General features: G+C 54.4%; 1 protein-coding gene across 1 annotated transcript in view; it reads right to left on the bottom strand.

The window, feature by feature from the left end:
* Nucleotides 1-20,000, bottom strand: part of LOC134023840 (intermembrane lipid transfer protein VPS13B) — a 152,059-nt gene that overhangs the window by 74,841 nt on the left and 57,218 nt on the right. The window contains exons 10-14 of the mRNA XM_062466198.1: nt 16,371-16,542; nt 14,625-14,739; nt 11,608-11,749; nt 10,206-10,611; nt 9,779-9,890 (exon numbers count right to left, since the gene is read on the bottom strand). Of these exons, the coding sequence (XP_062322182.1) occupies nt 9,779-9,890; nt 10,206-10,611; nt 11,608-11,749; nt 14,625-14,739; nt 16,371-16,542 (947 nt within the window). The remainder of the gene's footprint in view (nt 1-9,778; nt 9,891-10,205; nt 10,612-11,607; nt 11,750-14,624; nt 14,740-16,370; nt 16,543-20,000) is intronic.

Genomic DNA, 20,000 nt, shown 5'->3' with positions numbered 1-20,000 from the left:
TAGAGGACATGAAGAGGCAGGCGGTCCTGGTGGCAGAGCAAGGTCAAAGGCTGCGCGAGACCGAGCGGTGCATTTGGTTCGCCTCGGAGTGAGCCATTTGAGGACACTTTTACTGGGTTTCTCTAGCCACGTTGCCTAAATCAAGCGCACCACAAGTATTTGACAGTAATTGAAAATAGTGTGTCAGCACACTTACTCAATGATGGATTTTGCGGTTGAAAAGATATGAAAGTGCAGTACAGTAGTTGCTCTGCTGTTGGTAGTAGTCTAGTAAGACACGGTACAACGTTGTGTTCGGCACGAAATCTGCAAGTAACACATATTATCCCACCTTTCTCACCAAAGTCTCACTAAGATGAAAAATACGTGTTTTTATTTCCTTGGATCGTTCAAAAGCTATGCTGACTTGCGCTAGTCTCTACATACCCTAAAGCCCAGCTTTCCCTGCTCTCCCCCGACCCCCCCCCCATCCCGTTTATGATGTGAGCCTCCCATCAGTGTGATTACACAGCTCCTGACCCCCCCCCCCCCCCCCACACACACACACACCCCCACCCTGAGGGCTGTGATGCCTGAGCAGTAGGGTCTTTTATGACCCTGTAAAATTAGGCCCGCTTTATGGATCCAGAATCATGAGCCACTACTGTTTTTTCCACTCCAAATTGATTAAGCGGTTCAGTATTTCCAATGTGGTTTGCATTATGCTGGAGGACCCCTCCCCCTTCCCCCTGTGTGTGTGTGTTCTGAAGATGCACTTTGTAGGTATTTTTGTTCCCCCCCCGTCAGTCAGATGTGAAATCCCTGGCAGAATCGTTTGATGTTGATCATGAGATGTTTACATCAATTATTTAATTCTGACAAATGTTTAAATAAGTGGGATTACATATCAAGGATTTATCCTTGTTGGGATAAAGCATGGAATTTTTCCTAAACAAAGTCAGGAAAACGATCGCCATATTTGATTAGGTTGAACTGATGTTACCGGTCGAGGCAGACAAGCCACACAAACAAGGAGTCAGATGCCTGAAACAGAAGGTTTCCACCCCCCCACCCACAACAACAAAAAACATTTTCCCTTGACCTTAAACAACATTTTGTACTCATTCAAATTACCTCTCGATAAACACAAAAGGCAGAAGAAGAGAAAAGACATACAACTGCTTGGCGCTGGAAGCTTCCACATAATGGAATTAAAAACGCATGTCTCAATCAGTCGTTAGCGGGGCTGAGGCTTGTCTCCGGTGCTGAGGGAGAGGGGAGGGGGGTCAGGAGAGGTCTAACACAGTGGGGATACAACCACTTTCTCATGAGATAATGTCCTCATACATTTATGTCAGCCCGGAGAACTGTGTAAAGTCATGTGGAGAACCTGCAGCACAGATGCTTCCCACATCAGCTCATTCTTTCTCCGAGCGTCTTTGGAACAAGGGCAGAACTTGTGTGTACGTGTGTTAGTGGGTGTGCGAGAGGGGAGACAGGGAAGGGAGAGAGAGAGAGATGTAAGGTAGGAGTGGACATGAAAGGTGAGGCAAGATGGAGAGGTAAAGCTGCATTCAATCTGAGTCATCTGGTCCTTGTCAAACAGTATTACTGGCCTGACAGACAGACAGACACTGTTCTTCAAAGCTGGTTGGCACCACACACTGATTCAATAAGCAGTGGGCACCAGACCTATTGTGAAACTTACTGTGCAACAGGCAAGAGACTATGGAGAGAGGGATGGACTGAGAGAGAATGAAGTAGAGCAGAGAGACGGAGGAGGAGGAAGTATCCCTTGAGGGCTCGGCCCTGCCAAACCTACCAACCACAGCTTGCGCCATGCAGCTCTGGAACCCTCCCCCCTCCCCCCCCCACACACACACAAAAAACTTCTCTCTCCCCCATGAACCCCGAAACAACAAATCCAAACAAAAGAGAAGTAAAGGCAGAGAAGAAGAAAAAAAGAAAGTAAGTCCGACAAAAAAGAAAGACCAAACCAAAAGAAAGGAACCAATGGTTGGGATATCAGCGGCCCACAGAGGGAGGCTCTATATAAAGCCTGCGTGTGTGTGTCGAGTGTGAGCTGGTGGGTCTTGATCCTATTAGAACGCACCGGGGAGACGAGAGACAGGCCGCAACTACAGGACCCACTCAGGGCTGGAGACGACCCCCTGCACAAGCCCTGGAAACACGGAATATAAAACAGGGGGCGGTTACGAGAGGGAGGGAGGGGGGGGGGGGGGGGGGAGGGAGGGGGGGGGGAGGACGGGACGGGTGCTTCTGTTGAACAGAGAAGCTGTTCAGTAAACACGGCAGGTGAAAAGCATTAGGGGGGGGGGGAGATCAGACATCAAACGAAGCTGCGCCCTGCTTCCTTCCTCCCGCACTCTGGTGGCAGGAAATGCTCGACAACATCCTGTGAGCTGACCAGTCCCGGGTGGAAAGGAGGGAGTGTGTGTGTGTGTGTGGGGGTGTGGGGGGGGGGGGGTTTAGGAGGAAAGGGGGGGTAGACAAGATTCCAAGAGATTTGAAGGAGGAATACGAGGCCAGAACCCAGTCTTCTCAGGCAACGTCCGTACTGAGCCTGACTATATTCTACAGATCTGTCTCGGAGTTACACAAACACACACGTGCACACACAAACACACGCACACTGTCAGGGTCTTGGCTCGCCCACATGTGCCTCTCAGCTGGGCCTCCATCAAACCAGCCAGCCTCTCTTTGAACACAAACTAAGTGGCTTTAAAAAGGCAATAATATCAATCCATTAACCAGCCTAATCTGAGCACCATTCCAGAAACAACCGTCCTCGACAAAAAAATCTTCAAATGATTTTCACTTGTTAGAATGGAAAACCAGAGAGGGAAGGATGCCGCTTTGAACATTCGTCATAATGGAGGCAAGTCCTGCCAGCACTTGGACCTTATTTCACAAAACATATCGAGCACAGCATATTTGTTCAAGTTCATAATTTTTGGTCCTGTTAAATGTGCGTAACTATGCAGCTGTGTGTGTGTGTCGTGATTTGAGAGCTGGGTGGGGTTGAGAAGCAAGGTTGGCGGTCCGAAGGAGAGGAGAGGAAAGAGGAGAGGAAGAGGAGGAGAGGAAAGAGGACCACCAGAGACGAGCTGCCTGTCCAGTGCCTCACCTAGGCCTCACATCTCTCTCTCTGGGTCTGTCAAACCCAGGCCTCACATCTCTCTCTCTGGGTCTGTCAAACCCAGGCCTCACATCTCTCTCTCTGGGTCTGTCAAACCCAGGCCTCACCTCTCTCTCTGGGTCTCCCTCTTGAACCCCGACCTGGCACACGACGAACCTCAACAAGTACCTGCAATGCACCATGCCACCGTAAAGTACCTCAAACATAACACCCTGCCGTGAAGTACCTCAAACGCAACCCACTTACCTACAGTACGATCCACTGCACTGACGTCAAGTAACTGCACGATTTAGGAGGAGGAGGATGAGATGTCGGGGCAAGAGGAGCAGGAACCGTGGGAAGCGGAGGAGGACGGGAAGGGATGTTTCATGGAGGTGTCGGACGAGGAGGACGAGGAGAGGAGAGAGAGAGAGAGAGAGAGAGAGAGGAGGCTGCGCAGGGCCGTTCTTGAGCCCGTGCTTGTTTCATGTCAGCGGGGGCACCCTGGGGTTGTAATGGGCCTCTTATTAGACACACATTAAGCCATTATCCCTGTGCGCTGGCTCAGCCACAGCCTGCTTGTGGCTTCACACATGCACTTCAGAAGGCATCTGGACATTCCTTCCTGGGGTTGCTAGGGCTGCCTCTCTCTCTCTCTCTCTCTCCACCCTGGCCTGCTGGCCCTGCGTCAGACCTGGGGCAGATACCCCAACACTGCCAAATACTTGGGGTGCATTTGATTTAGGCTGATTTTGTTTTCTTAAGACAAAGGAAGCGATGGAAGAGTCCCAAATGAGCTGAATGTGATGTGAAGCAACCACACAGAGCATGCACTGCTGTACTGCAGGAAGCAGCGCTAAAAACACAGTCGATCTGGGCTTAGTTTAGCTTCAGTACAATGCTACTCTATTTGATTAAAATCAATCTGAACCCTTTTTGATTGAATAACTCAGTCCATCTGTGGGGAGCACACAGATTGTCAGACAACGTCTGGGACATCACAAGAGCCGGTTTTACTGTTCGTGGGACAAAAGAGACAGTTGTCATGTGAACAACTGTCATTCTTCCCTACCCGCCCCCCCCCCCCCCCCAACTCTCCTTCCCCCGCCCCCTTCTCCCCCCAACTCTCCTTCCCCCGCCCCCTTCTCCCCCCTTCTCCCCCCTTCTCCCCCCTTCTCCCCCCTTCTCCCCCCTTCTCCCCCCTTCTCCCCCCTTCTCCCCCCTTCTCCCCCCTTCTCCCCTTGCCAGTCTTTCCAAACCTGCCATCGTGACACATGGATCACGTTAAGCTGTTTCCACATAAATCCGACGGAAAGTAACTGGATCTGGTGGAGACACATTCTCTATCGGTGTTGCCGCATTCCTGCGTGTGTGTATCCTCGACACGGGCTGGGTCTGCTGAGGTCCAGATCTGTCAGGGTGGGTCGGGGGGCAGGGGGGGAGGGGTCGGGGGCAGGAGGGGGGGCGGGGGGGGGCAGGACAGTGGAGTCACTCCACACACACAGGATGCTCACATGTCAACATGTCATGAGCAGCGAGAACAGGAACATAGTGTGACTGAACGCAGCTGGAATGGGTGGAAAACACACTCGCATGCACGCGCACACACACACACTGATGAGTAACACCAGTAGACTTTTTGCATTGTAGTCCTGTGTAGCAGAGAGTAGAGTGTGTAAGTGTGTGTGTGTGTATTCTTAGCATCCAACATCCTGGTTCCTGCCACAGGATGAGCCGCCGTTTGGCAGCACTGGCGGAATCACACACACAAAAACACACACACACACACATACAGGCTGCCGCCCTGGACCAGAACCTTTACGAGTGCAGGACAGCTGAAAGGTGACCCCTGTCACAACCCGGCCCGTGCTGACTGACAGCCGGGCAGATCCTCCAAGGACAGAACCAGGAAGACCACGGCCCGGGACCCAGGTCCTGCCCTCAGCCCTCGCAGGACAGGATCCACAGCAGGGGGCTCTGCTGCCTGTCACACTGCTGCACGCTGCTATGGTGCTAAACTTAAACCCCCAGCTTTCCCTCACAGAGAGAGAGAGAGAGAGATAAAGAGGAAGAGAGCTGACAGCGAGAAAAGGGGAGCGAAAACGACGGTTTACTTATTTCATTTCTCTGCGGTCCTCATAGCTCTCTCCCCTCACTACAACCATGCTATGGTGAGGGACGGGGGGAGGACATATAGACAAAATGGCCCCATAAGTGCACAGTAAAGACGGGCTGCTTTAGCCCCCTAATCCCACTAAGGCTGGAAGTGGCGTCTGAGGAGTACAAGTGTTGCGGTGCAGCTTCTCACAGGGCTGCGAGGCGGAGGACAACTTCACAGCGGCCACAGACATGCGAGGAATGAACCACAGGCTGTACACAGAAGTCAGCAGATCCCACAACACAGAGGCAGCATGGCTGGCCTGCTCGCTCACACACACACACCACACGGACACACACACGGACACATACATATACACGCGTGCGCGCGCATATACAGTAGGCCTATATAAGCACGCATGGACCGACACGCACAGCACACAATCATAATTCCCAGCTCCATCAATCTACGGTACCTTCCAGCCTTTGAACCTTCTACCTTCCTGCCTCAATCCATCTAACCTCCAGCCCTCAGCCCTTCTAGAAACCCCTCCACCTCACGTCATCCAGCCCAAAACAAGCACCCCCCCCCCCCCCCCGCCTTCTCCCCATTAATGACATTGGATGTGACAGCTTCTCATGTTCTCCTGGACAGGCTTCACGTCATTTGATAGGGCAGCTGGTGTCATTAGGGACGTGGACAAACATGGATCTGAGGAACATTTCCCACAGAAAGAATGACAAATATCGCTTCAACAAAAGGAAAAGGAGCGATGAGAGAGAGAGAATAATGGTCCTGGGGGCTGCAGCGGGGCCCTGGGGGTCTGTTCAAACCTCCCGTTCACATTAGGACACGCTGTCTGGGCCTGCCTGAACACCACAACTGATCCCAGCTTATTTCAAATATCATCCGTCGGGTTGCGCGCAAAACCCCCTTGGACTCCAGACATAAATTCCGGGGAGGAACTTTAATAAAAAAGGATGTTTGATTTACTCGGGCCGAACGGCGGTTCCATTTTTAAAAACAATTTGAGATTGCATTAATCCTGCGCGTCGGTCGGCCTGACGTGAAATATCTCCTTCTGGTGACCAGATCCAGGTGGTTCATTTGCTGACTGACAAAACAATGTTTGTTCTGGCTGACCCTCCCTTTCATGGTTATTTTCTCTCTCTCTCTCTCTCTTTCTCTCTCTCTCTCTCTCTCTCTCTCTCTCTCTCTCTCTCTCTCTCTCTCTCTCTCTCTCTCTCTCTATTAATGCCTGGAGGGGGAGGGGGGGAGGGAACAAGGTGATTTAAGGGGGCTGTAAGATAATAATTTCTCTCTATGACCACACTTTCTTTCTCTCTCCATCCGTTTGTCCGACTGTCCGTGTGATGTCACACGTGTCTGTGATGTCACACGGTGGCCTGCCCTCAGTGACAAGCTTGCTCTCCCTGGCTCGTTCAACAAGTGGGCCCTATTAGCCCCTTCTGCTCCACTAACAACAGGATTTCAATTAAGTGTTCCATGAGCAAGATCGAACTGGAAAAATAGTGGGAGGAGAGAGGGAGAAAGAGAGAGAGCAAGAGAGAGCGAGAGCAACATCGAGCGAGAGAGTGAGCGAGAAGGGGTGGGAGGACCAAGAAAAAGAAAGAAAGAAAGAGTGAGAGATCTGTGAGATTTTACAGAAAGCCCTAACCACAAGAAAGTCCGGCTGAAGGCATGCTGGACATTCCCGTGACTGCGCTCATGTACTTGGAAAAATCCCTCTTTTTCAAGTCAGGAAAATGATTTCAGCTGTGTAAATTGACAGCGGCCTTGTAGGCAGAGAGAGAGAGAGAGAGAGAGAGAGAGAGAGAGAGAGAGAGAGAGAGAGATGGGGAGGGAGGGGTGAGAGAAAGAGGGAAAGAGAGAGGGAGAAGAGAAAGAGAGCGAGATAGTGAGAGGTGGAGGGAGAGAGAGAAGAGCGAGATAGTGAGTGAGGTGGAGGAGAGAGAGAAGAGTGAGAGTGAGAGAGAGAGAGGGAGATGAAGCCCTGCTCCACACTCCAGCTCAGCAGGTCAGGAGGGAAGTCGTTCCCAGGCTGGGAACTAATGTATATTAATGTACAACACATATCAATGTTTATTCATGTATATGTCACACGACAGAATCAAATTAACCTGTCAATGGCTTCCAAGTTAATCTAGAGCCTGTTTATAGAACCTTTGGAGTTGAGTACACTTATTTGTCACCTACTGTAAACCCAGTACCATACTGAAGGCCTGGCTGGACCTGCTGTACGACACGGGGGGAAGAAACAACAGTGGCAGTTGGCTACCGGCACTGAAAATATCTCAATCTCTCTCTCTCCCCCCCTTTCTCCCTCCCTCCCTCGCTCCCTCCCTCTCTCTTTCTCTCTCTCTCTGTCTCTCTCCCCCTCCCTCTGTCTCTCTCCCCCTCCCTCTGTCTCTCTCCCCCTCCCTCTCTCTCTCTCCCCCTCTTTCCCCCTCTCTCTCCCCGCCTTTCTCCCTCTCTCCCCCCCTCCCTCTCTCTCTCCCCCTCTCTCCCCTACCTTTCTCCCCCCGCCCTCTCTCAATCTCTCCCCCTCTCTCCCCCCCCTTTCTCTCTCTCCCCCCCCCCCCCTCTCTCTCTCGCTGTGCTGGCAGAGCCACAGGAAGTGCTCAGCGGTGAGGTCACGACCACCCGTCTGATTACAGAGCGTCACAGGGACACCCAGGCTGGTGACACGACGTGGGTGTCCCGTCGTCCGACCCAGAGGAGCCCTGGATGGGAGGCTGCGCCAGCCGCCTCTCTCACTGCTGTAAATCACCAGGGGGGGGGGGGGGGGGGGGGGAGGAGGGAGGTGATGTTCCGATAGCTCCCTGCAGTGGGAGGCACAGTAGTTCCAGTGCCGGTGGTTCTTCAGAGAGGAGCATTATGGACCGCAGAGTCCTGTAATAAGCACGGCGGCTTCCCTGTGCCGGGTTTCGGGGGGGTCTGGGTGAGGCAGGAACCAGAAGGGTCTCCTCTGTGCACCACGCATCACCATCCATCACCTCCCGAGCCCTGACACCACTGCTACATGGGAGACATGGGGGGCTGGCATCTCACTGGCTTTGAGGAACTACTTGGAAAGGGCACTCGCACAAATGTAAACACAAACACGAACCCTACTGGAGTCAGAGCTGTAATTACTGGAAGGAGGAGACAGTTTGGGGTAATCCCCTCTTCTCTCTCCTTGTCCTCTCCCTCTCTCCTCCTCCCCCCTCTCTATGTTGCCATTTATTTCTATCTCTCCCTCCCTCCCTGCTCCCTCCTGTTTCTCCCTGCTCGCCCCAATCTCCATCACCCTGGCCCTAACTCGAACTGAAAGCCGCAATGAAGGCTGGAGTGGACCCTCTTTTCTTCCTCTCCCTCTCCCTTTTCCTTCGTTCTCTTTTTCTCCTCCTCTCGTCCACGTTCCCCTCCCTCCGGTTCCACTGTCAGTTTCCATCTCTCCGGCAGCTGCACTCGGCATTACCCTCCCCTTTTATCTGCTGGGCTCCATGTGCCTGCCAGCTCCCTCCGCCTGGCTCGCCCTGGCTCTGCTCACCAGGCAGCTATGACACAATCCAGACGCACCCAGACCTCCCCTCTCTCCCTCTCTCTCTCTCCCCCTCTCTCCCCCTCTCTCCCTCTATCTCCCTCTATCTCCCTATCTCCCTCCCGGTACGTGTTGTGAGGGGTGGACGCCTGCCCTCAGAAGTCGCGAGGCTCGGAGCTGGCAGCTTTGATCCACATGGCACTAGGGCCTTGCATCAACAGTCTTGTGTTTCACACCGACGAGCCCCGAGTGTCAGTCACACACGCTCACACGCACTCCCTCTCACACATGCAGCTACGTCATCGCCTCGCCTGACCACACTGGGGCGCTCTAACCGCACTGTGACCCCCCTGGAGGGCAACCCCCCCCACACACACACACACACACATCTCTCACTCACCCGCCCGCCTCTGCCCGTCCTCCCCCCTCTGACTCGTATTCTGGTTCTCCAGGAGAGCTCTCCTCCTGGGCCCGTCTTTATGGAGTGTGGCAGGACGTATGAGACCAGACTCATTTTGAATGACACTTTTCAATGGATTGTGGTAAACTAGAGGTCTAGGGGAGCTAAAAATAGCTGTGCGTGTGTGTGTAACAACACAGGGAAGGTAGTTTGACAGATGGAGACGAGAGACCAGGAGGACAGGAGAGAAAACAGGAGGAGTCGAGAGGAGGAGATGAGGAGTCGAGAGGAGGAGATGAGAGGAGTCGAGAGGAGGAGATGAGAGAAGGAGTCGAGAGGAGGAGATGAGAGAATGAGTCGAGAGGAGGAGATGAGAAGAGGAGTCGAGAGGAGGAGATGAGAGGAGGATTCTAGAGGAGGAGATGAGAGGAGGAGTCGAGAGGAGGAGATGAGAGGAATCGTCGAGAGGAGGAGTCGAGAGGAGTCGTAGAGAGGAGGAGATGAGAGGAGGAGTCAAGAGGAGGAGATGACAGAAGGAGTCGAGAGGAGGAGATGAGGAGTCGAGAGGAGGAGATGAGAGAAGGAGTCGAGAGGAGGAGATGAAAAGAGAGGACTTACTGGTAGATGTCCTTGCGTAGGACACTGCGTGTCAGGGGGTTGTCAGCCTGGGGTGCCACACTGACAGAGCCCACCTTGAGCACCAGGGTGTCTTCTGTCCTCTGGGAGGGCTCTGGAGACACACACACACACACATACACTCCATATTAGACCCCGAGAGAGAAAGAGGGGACCACAAACATGAGAACATGGTCCATTACTCAAGTCCCCAGTCAGACACAACAAGCCCTCCCATGTGGTTCGAACACAATAGACAGTCCCGTAGGACGGAGCAGGGCTGTGGCACGCCCAGACCTCAGCTATGCTCTTCCTGAGAGCTCTAGCAGACACTGACATCTGCAGAGCTTCTGCTGGGTCAGTTGAGGAGATGGTCGCAAGTCGCTTGCTCAACTCTGTTGTGGTTGTGCGCGGGTGTGTGCGTGTCTACCTGGGCCAGCGTGTTGGTCCTGGTTGCTGGGGCAGAACACTCGGATGACGCTGGTGTTGATGTAGATGAGCGGGAGGCAACGGGACGTCAGCGTGTGGCTCCTCATTGGCTGGCCCGACGACTTGCCCCGGTCGCGGTATCGTCGCGGCAACGTGGCGTGGAACAGGCCGGCTACGGTGGCCAGCAGCGGACAGGAGAGGACCACGTCGAAGGGCTGAGCCGTCAGCAGGATCTCACGCAGGTAGTGTGGCGAGGCGTCGGCGAGCCCCTCCACCCCGCCCCCGCCGCGCGAGCTGATTGGCCGCGTGGTGAGCTTGTGGCGGACGTTCTTGGTGACAGCCTGGGTGTAGGTGATCGACAGGAAGCCGTGCTGCTGGTGGGAAACTTCGAGAACCTTGGCGGCAGTCTGACAGGGGAGATAAGAGAACTGTGACATCACTAGGAACAGGCTGACATCAGCCTCAGACTGGAGAGATGTTACTGTGACTCTGGAGACTCAACTAGTTCCTAACAGAACGTCACAACATTAATTTACTTGCCTGGCAACAACAAAACATCCAGGAAGTAGTGGGCAAAATCTGGTTAGGAACTATAAATCCTCCATGAAGCACTGTGACATACGTCACCCAATGAGAACGGATGCCTTTTAACTCTCTGTGAGGCTAACAGAATTAGCAAGCTAGCCAAGCTGAAGCTAACAGCTAAGCAGAAACCTGCAGCCAGATAGCTAGCAAGAGCACTCAGTCTATTCCTGTTCTATTCCCTCACTGAGACTATAGGTCTTACGGCTAAGAGGCCTGCCATGAAACCTGATTGTCTTACAATAACAGTCAGGGAATTAAATACAGCATTAAGCTATCACATTCTACCAGGAGTGGATCTAAATCTTATATCAGATTAATCACGCACCCCCAGATCTCCTGCACAATCTCATCACTGATTGTCAGATGCAATTACTGCGAACAATTTATTCAAATTGCAGTTAAGCTGAGAAAATAAACTCAAATGAGCGGCGTGATTAAAAGATATTTCTAGGACAGAAAAGCGAGTCAACTTTTTTAATCAATCACACACCGGCAGATTAGCTCTGCAAGAGCATCCAGAATCTCTGTGTGGAGGGAACACCAACTGCCATTTCATACAGTTATATAATAATAATACTGTGTCATATTTGCCCTTTAATGTTTTGGACTTGAATATTGGACTGTATCTTTACTTGAATAATAACAGTATTTAATAACACAAATTAGTGTCAGATTATGGTCCATTGAGAAGTCTGGGCAGGCTTTGTCTGGTCCCAGTGGTGTCAGATCAGGGAGGTTGTGGGTTGGGTTCCCATGTCAGAGCCTATGGATGCTTGGCAGAGTGGACTAGGACAGGAAGCCAGAGACCAGGTTCTTACAGGGGGGAAGAAGGCAGGGAAGTGGCTGAAAGAGTCCTGCTTGCTGACTGGAGGGAACAGCACGGTGCGTCTGTTCAGCTTGTCTGTACAAGAGAGGACCACGCCCCCACAGGGCCCCGCCCTGAGCACCCCCTCCTCTGGGCTAGAGCAGGAGAAACCCCCCGAGGAGCGAGAGACAGAGAAACAGAAAGAGAGAGAGAGAAAGGTTGGGGGAGGGGGAATGAACAAAAAGGCGAAAACTTAATAAGCTGGGAAACGGAGGAATAACTGATGATTTGTAAACCCAAATGAGGAGAGACTAATCAAGGGTCTTAAAACACTGAAACCCAACCGGAAAGGGGTTGTCGATCTAGAAGCTTCTGGATGGTCTGATGCTGCTGACCTTCAGGCCAGGGGCTGCAGGAGGAGGACTCTCCTTCCATGGAGAACCTGCTCTTACCTTCTCTGGGACTCAACATGGACAACAGTCCAGGAGCCTTAACCTAGGCCTGGTACTGAACACTATGGCCTCACGGTGTTTTTTTGTGTGTGTGCGGGCCCTCCTCAGCAGTAGGTGACAGCATGAGAGCATCCTGGGAGCGCTGTGTCATGATGTCATCCCCCAGGGACAGGCCTAGGGTGGGACATGGCACAAGCTCCACCCCCCCACCCACAGAGAAAATCCCCCTGACACCTGATTTTTTACTCAACTACCCGTTAGCCAATCAGAGGCTCTGGAGAAATGAGGGAGAGACAGAGCCATGGTGACAACCAATAATTGTTGAATCATCATTACTCTGTCAACAGGTTGGCCGACTATCATCGATGTTCAAACATGTCTGTCAAGAGCTCAAAAATCAATCTCTCCTTTCCGTGGTAAACCATGTTCAGATACAACAGCCCATAGGACATGCACATTTCAAAAGTTTTTTTTTTTTTTGTAGGGGGGCTTACTGGTTCCACAGGCTAGAAGTGCGTACCACATAAGTTGAGGCCATACAGCACGGGCCCGTGTTTGACTCTGGGCCATTTCCTGTCACTCCACACTTTATCCCAATAAAGCAGAAATTCCCTAAAAAAATTCAAATCAGTTGTTCCCAAACAGCTCGTGAGCGTCATGGCTGTTGTATCTGTCCCTGGACCACTGTGGAGGTCTGGCTTCAGGTGTCTGTCTCCCCCACACCTCCACGGGAAGGTGAGATTCGAGGCCCTCTAGGTGAGGCGGAGGCACCGACTGGAGGGCAGAGAGAAGCGGAGTGCCGTGATAGGTCGCTCTAAGCGGTGACCTCACCACTGCGTTCTCCTTGCTGAGCAGCAGAGGTCCCTCATAGTGGGCTGAGTGCCAGGCCTCGCCAGCCCTGCTGGGACACACAATGCCACACTCAGACCCGTGTGTGTGTGTGTGTGTGTGTGTCTGTGTGTGTCCGTGTGTTAGTGCATGTCTGATTGTGTGCACGTGTGTGTGTTATTATATATAGGGTTTTTACTGGTTTGATAGAAAACACTTGGTTGAGGACAGTGTCATGTCTGGAAGAAAATGTATATACCAACTGCACACTCACTTTACTCCTTTCACGGCAGCAAATGTGTGTGTGTGTGTGTGTGACTCAGTGTCTGAATGCAACCTGGTTACACACAACAACAAACAAGGATGATGTCACACAGTGCACGTGTTACCATAGCGGCACCTGTGGATGAGAGAGCAGAAGAACTGAGGTCTTCATGTGGAGACCTTCAGAATAGAGGTGATGTCAGCAACCTCAAACCCCCTGGGTGGGTGTGTGGGGGTGTGTGTGTGTCTGTGTGGGTGTGTGTGGGGGTGTGTGTAACCTACGCAGACCCAGCACATTCAAAGCACATCTTGTTGCAGGGTGCCTAAGAATGTGTTGGGCAAATGGAAGACATTCTGAGTCTCCCATCTCAGCACGTCTCTCACCAGGAGGCCAAGAGTTCAGTGTTGGTGTGTGTGTGTGTGTGTGTGTGTAAGAGAAAGGGGGGGGGGGGGTCTCTGTAATCTCTCTCCTCAGTGGAACACATCCTGACTGATACATTTAGACCTCCCAAAACACATACACACACACACACACACATTTGCCGAGCAGCTGGAAGACATCAGCTTCAATCTGTGAGAGCTGCTCCTTGGAGCAGATGAGGGTGAACTGTCACTGTCAGCCCTCGTCTATCTCGGTCTCTCTATCCACCTCTCTCTCTCTAACCTCAGCCCGCCCGCCCTCGCACACACACACACACCTTCTCCCCTCCTACTGCTCCACTTACAATCAAGGCTGTCATTATTCATTGACCTCCTGTACTGTGTTCCCAGCCCTACTACACTGGGAGCCGTGAACGAGGCTGCTGTGTGGGCTGGCTGGCAGGCTGGCTGGAGGGCTGGTTTGATGGAGGGCTGGCTGGCTGGTTTGATGGAGGGCTGGCTGAAGGGCTGGCTGTTGTGTTGGGCCGGTTTGGCATCCGAAAGGTTCAGATGGGCTCCGATCCCAAACGATCTTCTCCCTCTCTCTGGTCTCTTTATATCTCTCTCTCCCTCTCTCTGAGTATTCACCTCTGTTAGCAGAGCCTGGCCCGGCAGTTCTGCAGTCATTTGGCTTGTCAGAGCAGAGGTCCATTATCCCGTTAAGAATGTCTGCTAAGTGTTCTCTCTCTACCGCAGAGCGGGCCTCGGATCCGAACCAGCAGAACCGGCACGTCCACGGCTGGCCCTCTAACAGCTGGCCTGGGACAGAGGGGGCCTGGACTGGGTCTTGACCTCACACTTGGAGTGGGTTCTGGTTCAGTGGTTTTCCACTGCATGAGGACCAGGTTGACGCCACAGAGATCCTGACCTTCCCCTGCTAGATGAGTCAGAGGCATGCAGACCTGTGTGTGTGTGTGTGTGCGTGTGTGCGTATGTGTGTGTGTGGCCCTAGTGACAACAGCTGGCTGTGGGATGATGACATGAGGCGATAATCTGAGAAAGCGCCACAAACACGCCGCCAGGGAATCGGGGTGCGTGTGTGTGTGTGCGTGCGTGCGTGTTCTACCTGCTCTTGTAGTGGTCGATGTTGAAACTCCCCACTTTGCACTTGATCTTGGTGTAGACATCTTGCACGTCCACGGAGGCGCTCAGGTCTTCCAGCTCGCTGACCACACAGATCTCTGTGAGACACACACACACATGCGTGAGGACAGACGTGAGTGCCATGACTAACCTCATCCAGACCCTGCTATTGGGCCGCAGCCCGTCGCACCGGGCCGGGCCACGGCCCTGACACGGAGAAGGGCTCGACTGGTGGCATGTTTTCAAACACTGTAACTACAATGCCCGGTTGCCAAGCGCTTTGGGGGCTGGACTGCAAAGCTCGCCGAGTGCCGGTTGTACGTGCGTGTGCATGTGTGTGTGTGTGCAGTGTAGATCTTGGGACTATGTAAAGAGATAGTAAATCACTGTGTGATTTGTGATGTTTTTCTAATGAGCCACATCACACATCCCCCCCACACCGCATAAACTCATAGAACGGGACATGTGTGTGTGTGTGTGTGGGGGGGGGGGGGGGGGGCTTATGGCTGGTCCGTGGAGTCATTTGCCAATTGACACACTCCTGAAGTTATGTCTCTGATCTACCGACACATAACATGCTCCGTAGAAACAACACACACACGCACGCACGCACACACACACACACACAATCCATGGTAACAACCACCTCTAGATACAGAGTCTGGTTTCCATTCGGTGCCCGAGGACAATCCCGTTTCCTGAACACTCCATGAACACATGACCTCAGTGTATCACACTGCAGGGCTCCGGCGGCTCTCTGAGGGGAGCGTGTTTACAATATGAGATACGCCAGAGTGACAGAGAGGGTTGGCTCCAATAGGGAACAATCCCGAAGCGTTGCCCGGGTGATGGTCCCATCGTCATGGACACAGGATCAGCGCAGGGTGCACCTCACCACTCACATGGCTGATATTAAGACTAGATCCAGTCTAATGCCTCTTTAGGAAGTTTTTAAGCCCTGGCTTCTCTGTGAGGTCCTAACCAGGGTCCCGCCGCAAAGCACTTAAGCCGCGCGATCTGGTGGGCAGATGCGGGATATTAAGGGGACCAATTAAAGGTAAATCGAGCTTTTCATCGCCACGGTAAATCTGTGAACGGAGGAGGAGGAGGCGGCAGTTCTCTGAGATTCATCACCCTTTTATTTATTTGTCTTCTTCACTCTCCTTCGCGCTCGCTCTCTCTCTCCCTCTCTGCTTCTTGCTCTGGTTCTCCCTGGCGCCCTCCCTCTCCCTCTCTCTCTCTCTCTCTCTCTCTCTCCATTGAGTAAAACTAGAGGTGATATATGAATCCAGACTCCCCTCATCTACAGGCAGCAGCAATAATAAACCAATGAAGATCATTTATACTCAGCATTAGAGGAGCAGGAGAGCTCTAATAAAGAGCAGTACCTGTAACAGGATCTGCTGATACAGTACATAATGAACTACACTGGACCAAAGTGGGCCCTTCACTTATGATTGTAACTGATTTTACACGTGTTTGTGTAATATCAGGTTTTGCACCCAAGTAACGTCATACACATAAAACAAAACTGTGAAGGACTTTGAAGAAACACACAAGTGCAAATCCAAGGCCTTCATTTCCGCTTGCCAGTTGTATCCACCAAACATAGAATCTTGGAGACAGAGACAGTTTATTTGAAATGTACTTTCGACAACCCAACCCATGCTAGCGTCCTCCGTGTCGGTGTAGAGGGTCCGGGGGGGGGGGGGGGGGGGCGGAGGCGTACCTGTGTTCTTGGAGGCGGGGTCCGGGGCGAACAGCTTGGCCGTGACTTTGGGGAGCATCCACTGCATCCACAGGCTGAGCCTGCCGCTGGTGCCTCCGATGCAGCTGGTCTTCTGCTCCAGAGTCACCGTGTCTGGGAAGGCGCAGTCCTCGCCCGCCGGCACCGAGTCCCCCTGGAAGACACGCGCGCACGCGCGAGGGGTTTTACCTGCCCTGTGTTTACCACGCCAGGTAAACACAGGCCAGAAGGAAGCAACACCAGGAGTACGTCACCAAACTGGAAGAAGACAGGGACCAGGACTGTCTGCCATGAGTGGCTGTGTGTGTGTTGTGTTTGTGTATGTGTTGTGCAGCCATAACAAAGCATCTAAAGGCCTTAGTATTCTGATGACATCAGGGTCTGGTTAGTCGTGCAGAGAAGGGCCATAGTGTGTGTGTGTGTGTGTGAGAGACAGAGAGAAGGAAGGGCCCTCTAGCACCCAGATGGTGTGGACTTTCATAGACGAGCCAGGACATACATCTTTCAGCCTGGGAAGAGGAGAGATGGGGGGGGGGGGGGGGGAGAAAGAGGAGGAAGGGGGCGGGGGGAGCAGGGGGGGGGGGGTCCTCTGTTAGCTCTTAGCTTATTACTGGGTTTGGCAGAACTTTGAAGATGACAACATTGGGGACACTTTTCTTTCTCTCTCCTCCTCTCCTTCCCTCACACCACCCCTCCCCTCTCCTTCCCTCCTCCTCCTCCTCTCCTCTCCTTCCCTCACACCACCCCTCCCTCTCCTTCCTCCTCCTCCTCCTCCTCACCTCTCCTTCCCTCACACCACCCCTCCCCCTCCCTCACCTCCACCCCTCCTCTCCTCTCCTTCCTCACACCACCCCCCTCCCCCCCTCCCCTCCTTCCTCCTCCTCCTCCTCTCCTCTCCTTCCTCACACCACCCCTCCCCTCACCTTCCCTCCTCCTGCCTCCTCTCCTCTCCTTCCCTCACACCACCCCTCCCCTCTCCTTCCCTCCTCCTCCTCCTCTCCTCTCCTTCCCTCACACCACCCCCTCCCCCTCCTTCCCCTCCTCCTCCTCCTCTCCTCTCCTTCCCTCACACCACCCCTCCCCTCTCCTTCCCTCCTCCTCCTCCTCTCCTCCTTCCCTCACACCACCCCTCCCCTCTCCTTCCCTCCTCCTCCTCCTCTCCTCTCCTTCCCTCACACCACCCCTCCCCTCTCCTTCCCTCCTCCTCCTCCTCTCCTCTCCTTCCCTCACACCACCCCTCCCCCTCTCCTTCCTCCTCTGCCTCCTCTCCTCTCCTTCCCTCACACCACCCCTCCCCTCTCCTTCCCTCCTCTGCCTCCTCTCCTCTCCTTCCCTCACACCACCCTCCCCTCTCCTTCCCTCCTCTGCCTCCTCTCTCTCCTTCCCACACACCACCCCTCCCCTCTCCTTCCCTCCTCTGCCTCCTCTCCTCTCCTTCCCTCACACCACCCCTCCCCTCTCCTTCCCTCCTCTGCCTCCTCTCCTCTCCTTCCCTCACACCACCCCTCCCCTCTCCTTCCCTCCTCTGCCTCCTCTCCTCTCCTTCCTCACCCACCCCTCCCCTCTCCTTCCCTCCTCTCCTCCTCTCCTCTCCTTCCTCACACCACCCCTCCCCTCTCCCTTCCCTCCTCTCCTCCTCTCCTCTCCTTCCCTCACACCACCCCTCCCCTCTCCTTCCCTCCTCTCCTCCTCTCCTCTCCTTCCCTCACACCACCCCTCCCCCTCTCCTTCCCTCCTCTCCTCCTCTCCTCTCCTTCCCTCACACCACCCCTCCCCTACCTTCCCTCCTCTGCCTCCTCTCCTCTCCTTCCCTCACACACCCCTCCCTCTCCTTCCCTCCTCTCCTCCTCTCCTCTCCTTCCCTCACACCACCCCTCCCCTCTCCTTCCCTCCTCTGCCTCCTCTCCTCTCCTTCCTCACACCACCCTCCCCTCTCCTTCCCTCCTCTGCCTCCTCCTCTCCTTCCCTCACACCACCCCTCCCCTCTCCTTCCCTCCTCTGCCTCCTCTCCTCTCCTTCCCTCACACCACCCCTCCCCTCTCCTTCCCTCCTCTGCCTCCTCTCCTCTCCTTCCTCACACCACCCCTCCCCTCTCCTTCCCTCCTCTCCTCCTCTCCTCTCCTTCCCTCACACCACCCCTCCCTCTCCTTCCCTCCTCTGCCTCCTCTCCTCTCCTTCCCTCACACCACCCCTCCCCTCTCCTTCCCTCCTCTGCCTCCCTCTCCTCTCCTTCCCTCACACCACCCCTCCCCTCTCCTTCCCTCCTCTGCCTCCTCTCCTCTCCTTCCCTCACACCACCCTCCCCTCTCCTTCCTCCTCTGCCTCCTCTCCTCTCCTTCCTCACACCACCCCTCCCCTCTCCTTCCCTCCTCTGCCTCCTCTCCTCTCCTTCCCTCACACCACCCCTCCCCTCTCCTTCCCTCCTCTGCCTCCTCTCCTCTCCTTCCCTCACACCACCCCTCCCCTCTCCTTCCCTCCTCTGCCTCCTCTCCTCTCCTTCCCTCACACCACCCCTCCCCTCTCCTTCCCTCCTCCTCCTCCTCTCCTCTCCTTCCCTCACACCACCCCTCCCCTCTCCTTCCCTCCTCCTCCTCCTCTCCTCTCCTTCCCTCACACCACCCCTCCCCTCTCCTTCCCTCCTCTCCTCCTCTCCTCTCCTTCCCTCACACCACCCTCCCTCTCCTTCCCCTCCTCTGCCTCCTCTCCTCTCCTTCCCTCACACCACCCCTCCCCTCTCCTTCCCTCCTCTGCCTCCTCTCCTCTCCTTCCCTCACACCACCCCTCCCCTCTCCTTCCCTCCTCTCCTCCTCTCCTCTCCTTCCCTCACACCACCCCTCCCCTCTCCTTCCCTCCTCTGCCTCCTCTCCTCTCCTTCCCTCACACCACCCCTCCCCTCTCCTTCCCTCCTCCTCCTCCTCTCCTCTCCTTCCCTCACACCACCCCCTCCCCTCTCCTTCCCTCCTCTCTCCTCCTCTCCTCTCCTTCCCTCACACCACCCCTCCCCTCTCCTTCCCTCCTCTGCCTCCTCTCCTCTCCTTCCCTCACACCACCCCTCCCCTCTCCTTCCCTCTCCTTCCTCCTCTCCTCTCCTTCCCTCACACCACCCCTCCCCTCTCCTTCCCTCCTCTGCCTCCTCTCCCTCTCCTTCCCTCACACCACCCCTCCCCTCTCCTTCCCTCCTCTGCCTCCTCTCCTCTCCTTCCCTCACACCACCCCTCCCCTCTCCTTCCCTCCTCTGCCTCCTCTCCTCTCCTTCCTCACACCACCCCTCCCCTCTCCTTCCCTCCTCTGCCTCCTCTCCTCTCCTTCCCTCACACCACCCCTCCCCTCTCCTTCCCTCCTCTGCCTCCTCTCCTCTCCTTCCCTCACACCACCCCTCCCCTCTCCTTCCCTCCTCTGCCTCCTCTCCTCTCCTTCCCTCACACCACCCCTCCCCTCTCCTTCCCTCCTCTGCCTCCTCTCCTCTCCTTCCCTCACACCACACCCTCCCCTCTCCTTCCCTCCTCCTCCGCTTCCTCTCCTCCCTCACACACCACCCCTCCCCTCTCCTTCCCTCCTCCTCCTCCTCTCCTCTCCTTCCCTCACACCACCCCTCCCCTCTCCTTCCTCCTC

Source organism: Osmerus eperlanus, chromosome 7, assembly GCF_963692335.1.
Source record: "Osmerus eperlanus chromosome 7, fOsmEpe2.1, whole genome shotgun sequence".
NCBI classification, from domain to species: domain Eukaryota; kingdom Metazoa; phylum Chordata; class Actinopteri; order Osmeriformes; family Osmeridae; genus Osmerus; species Osmerus eperlanus.
This window is presented reverse-complemented; position numbering and strand designations above follow the sequence as displayed.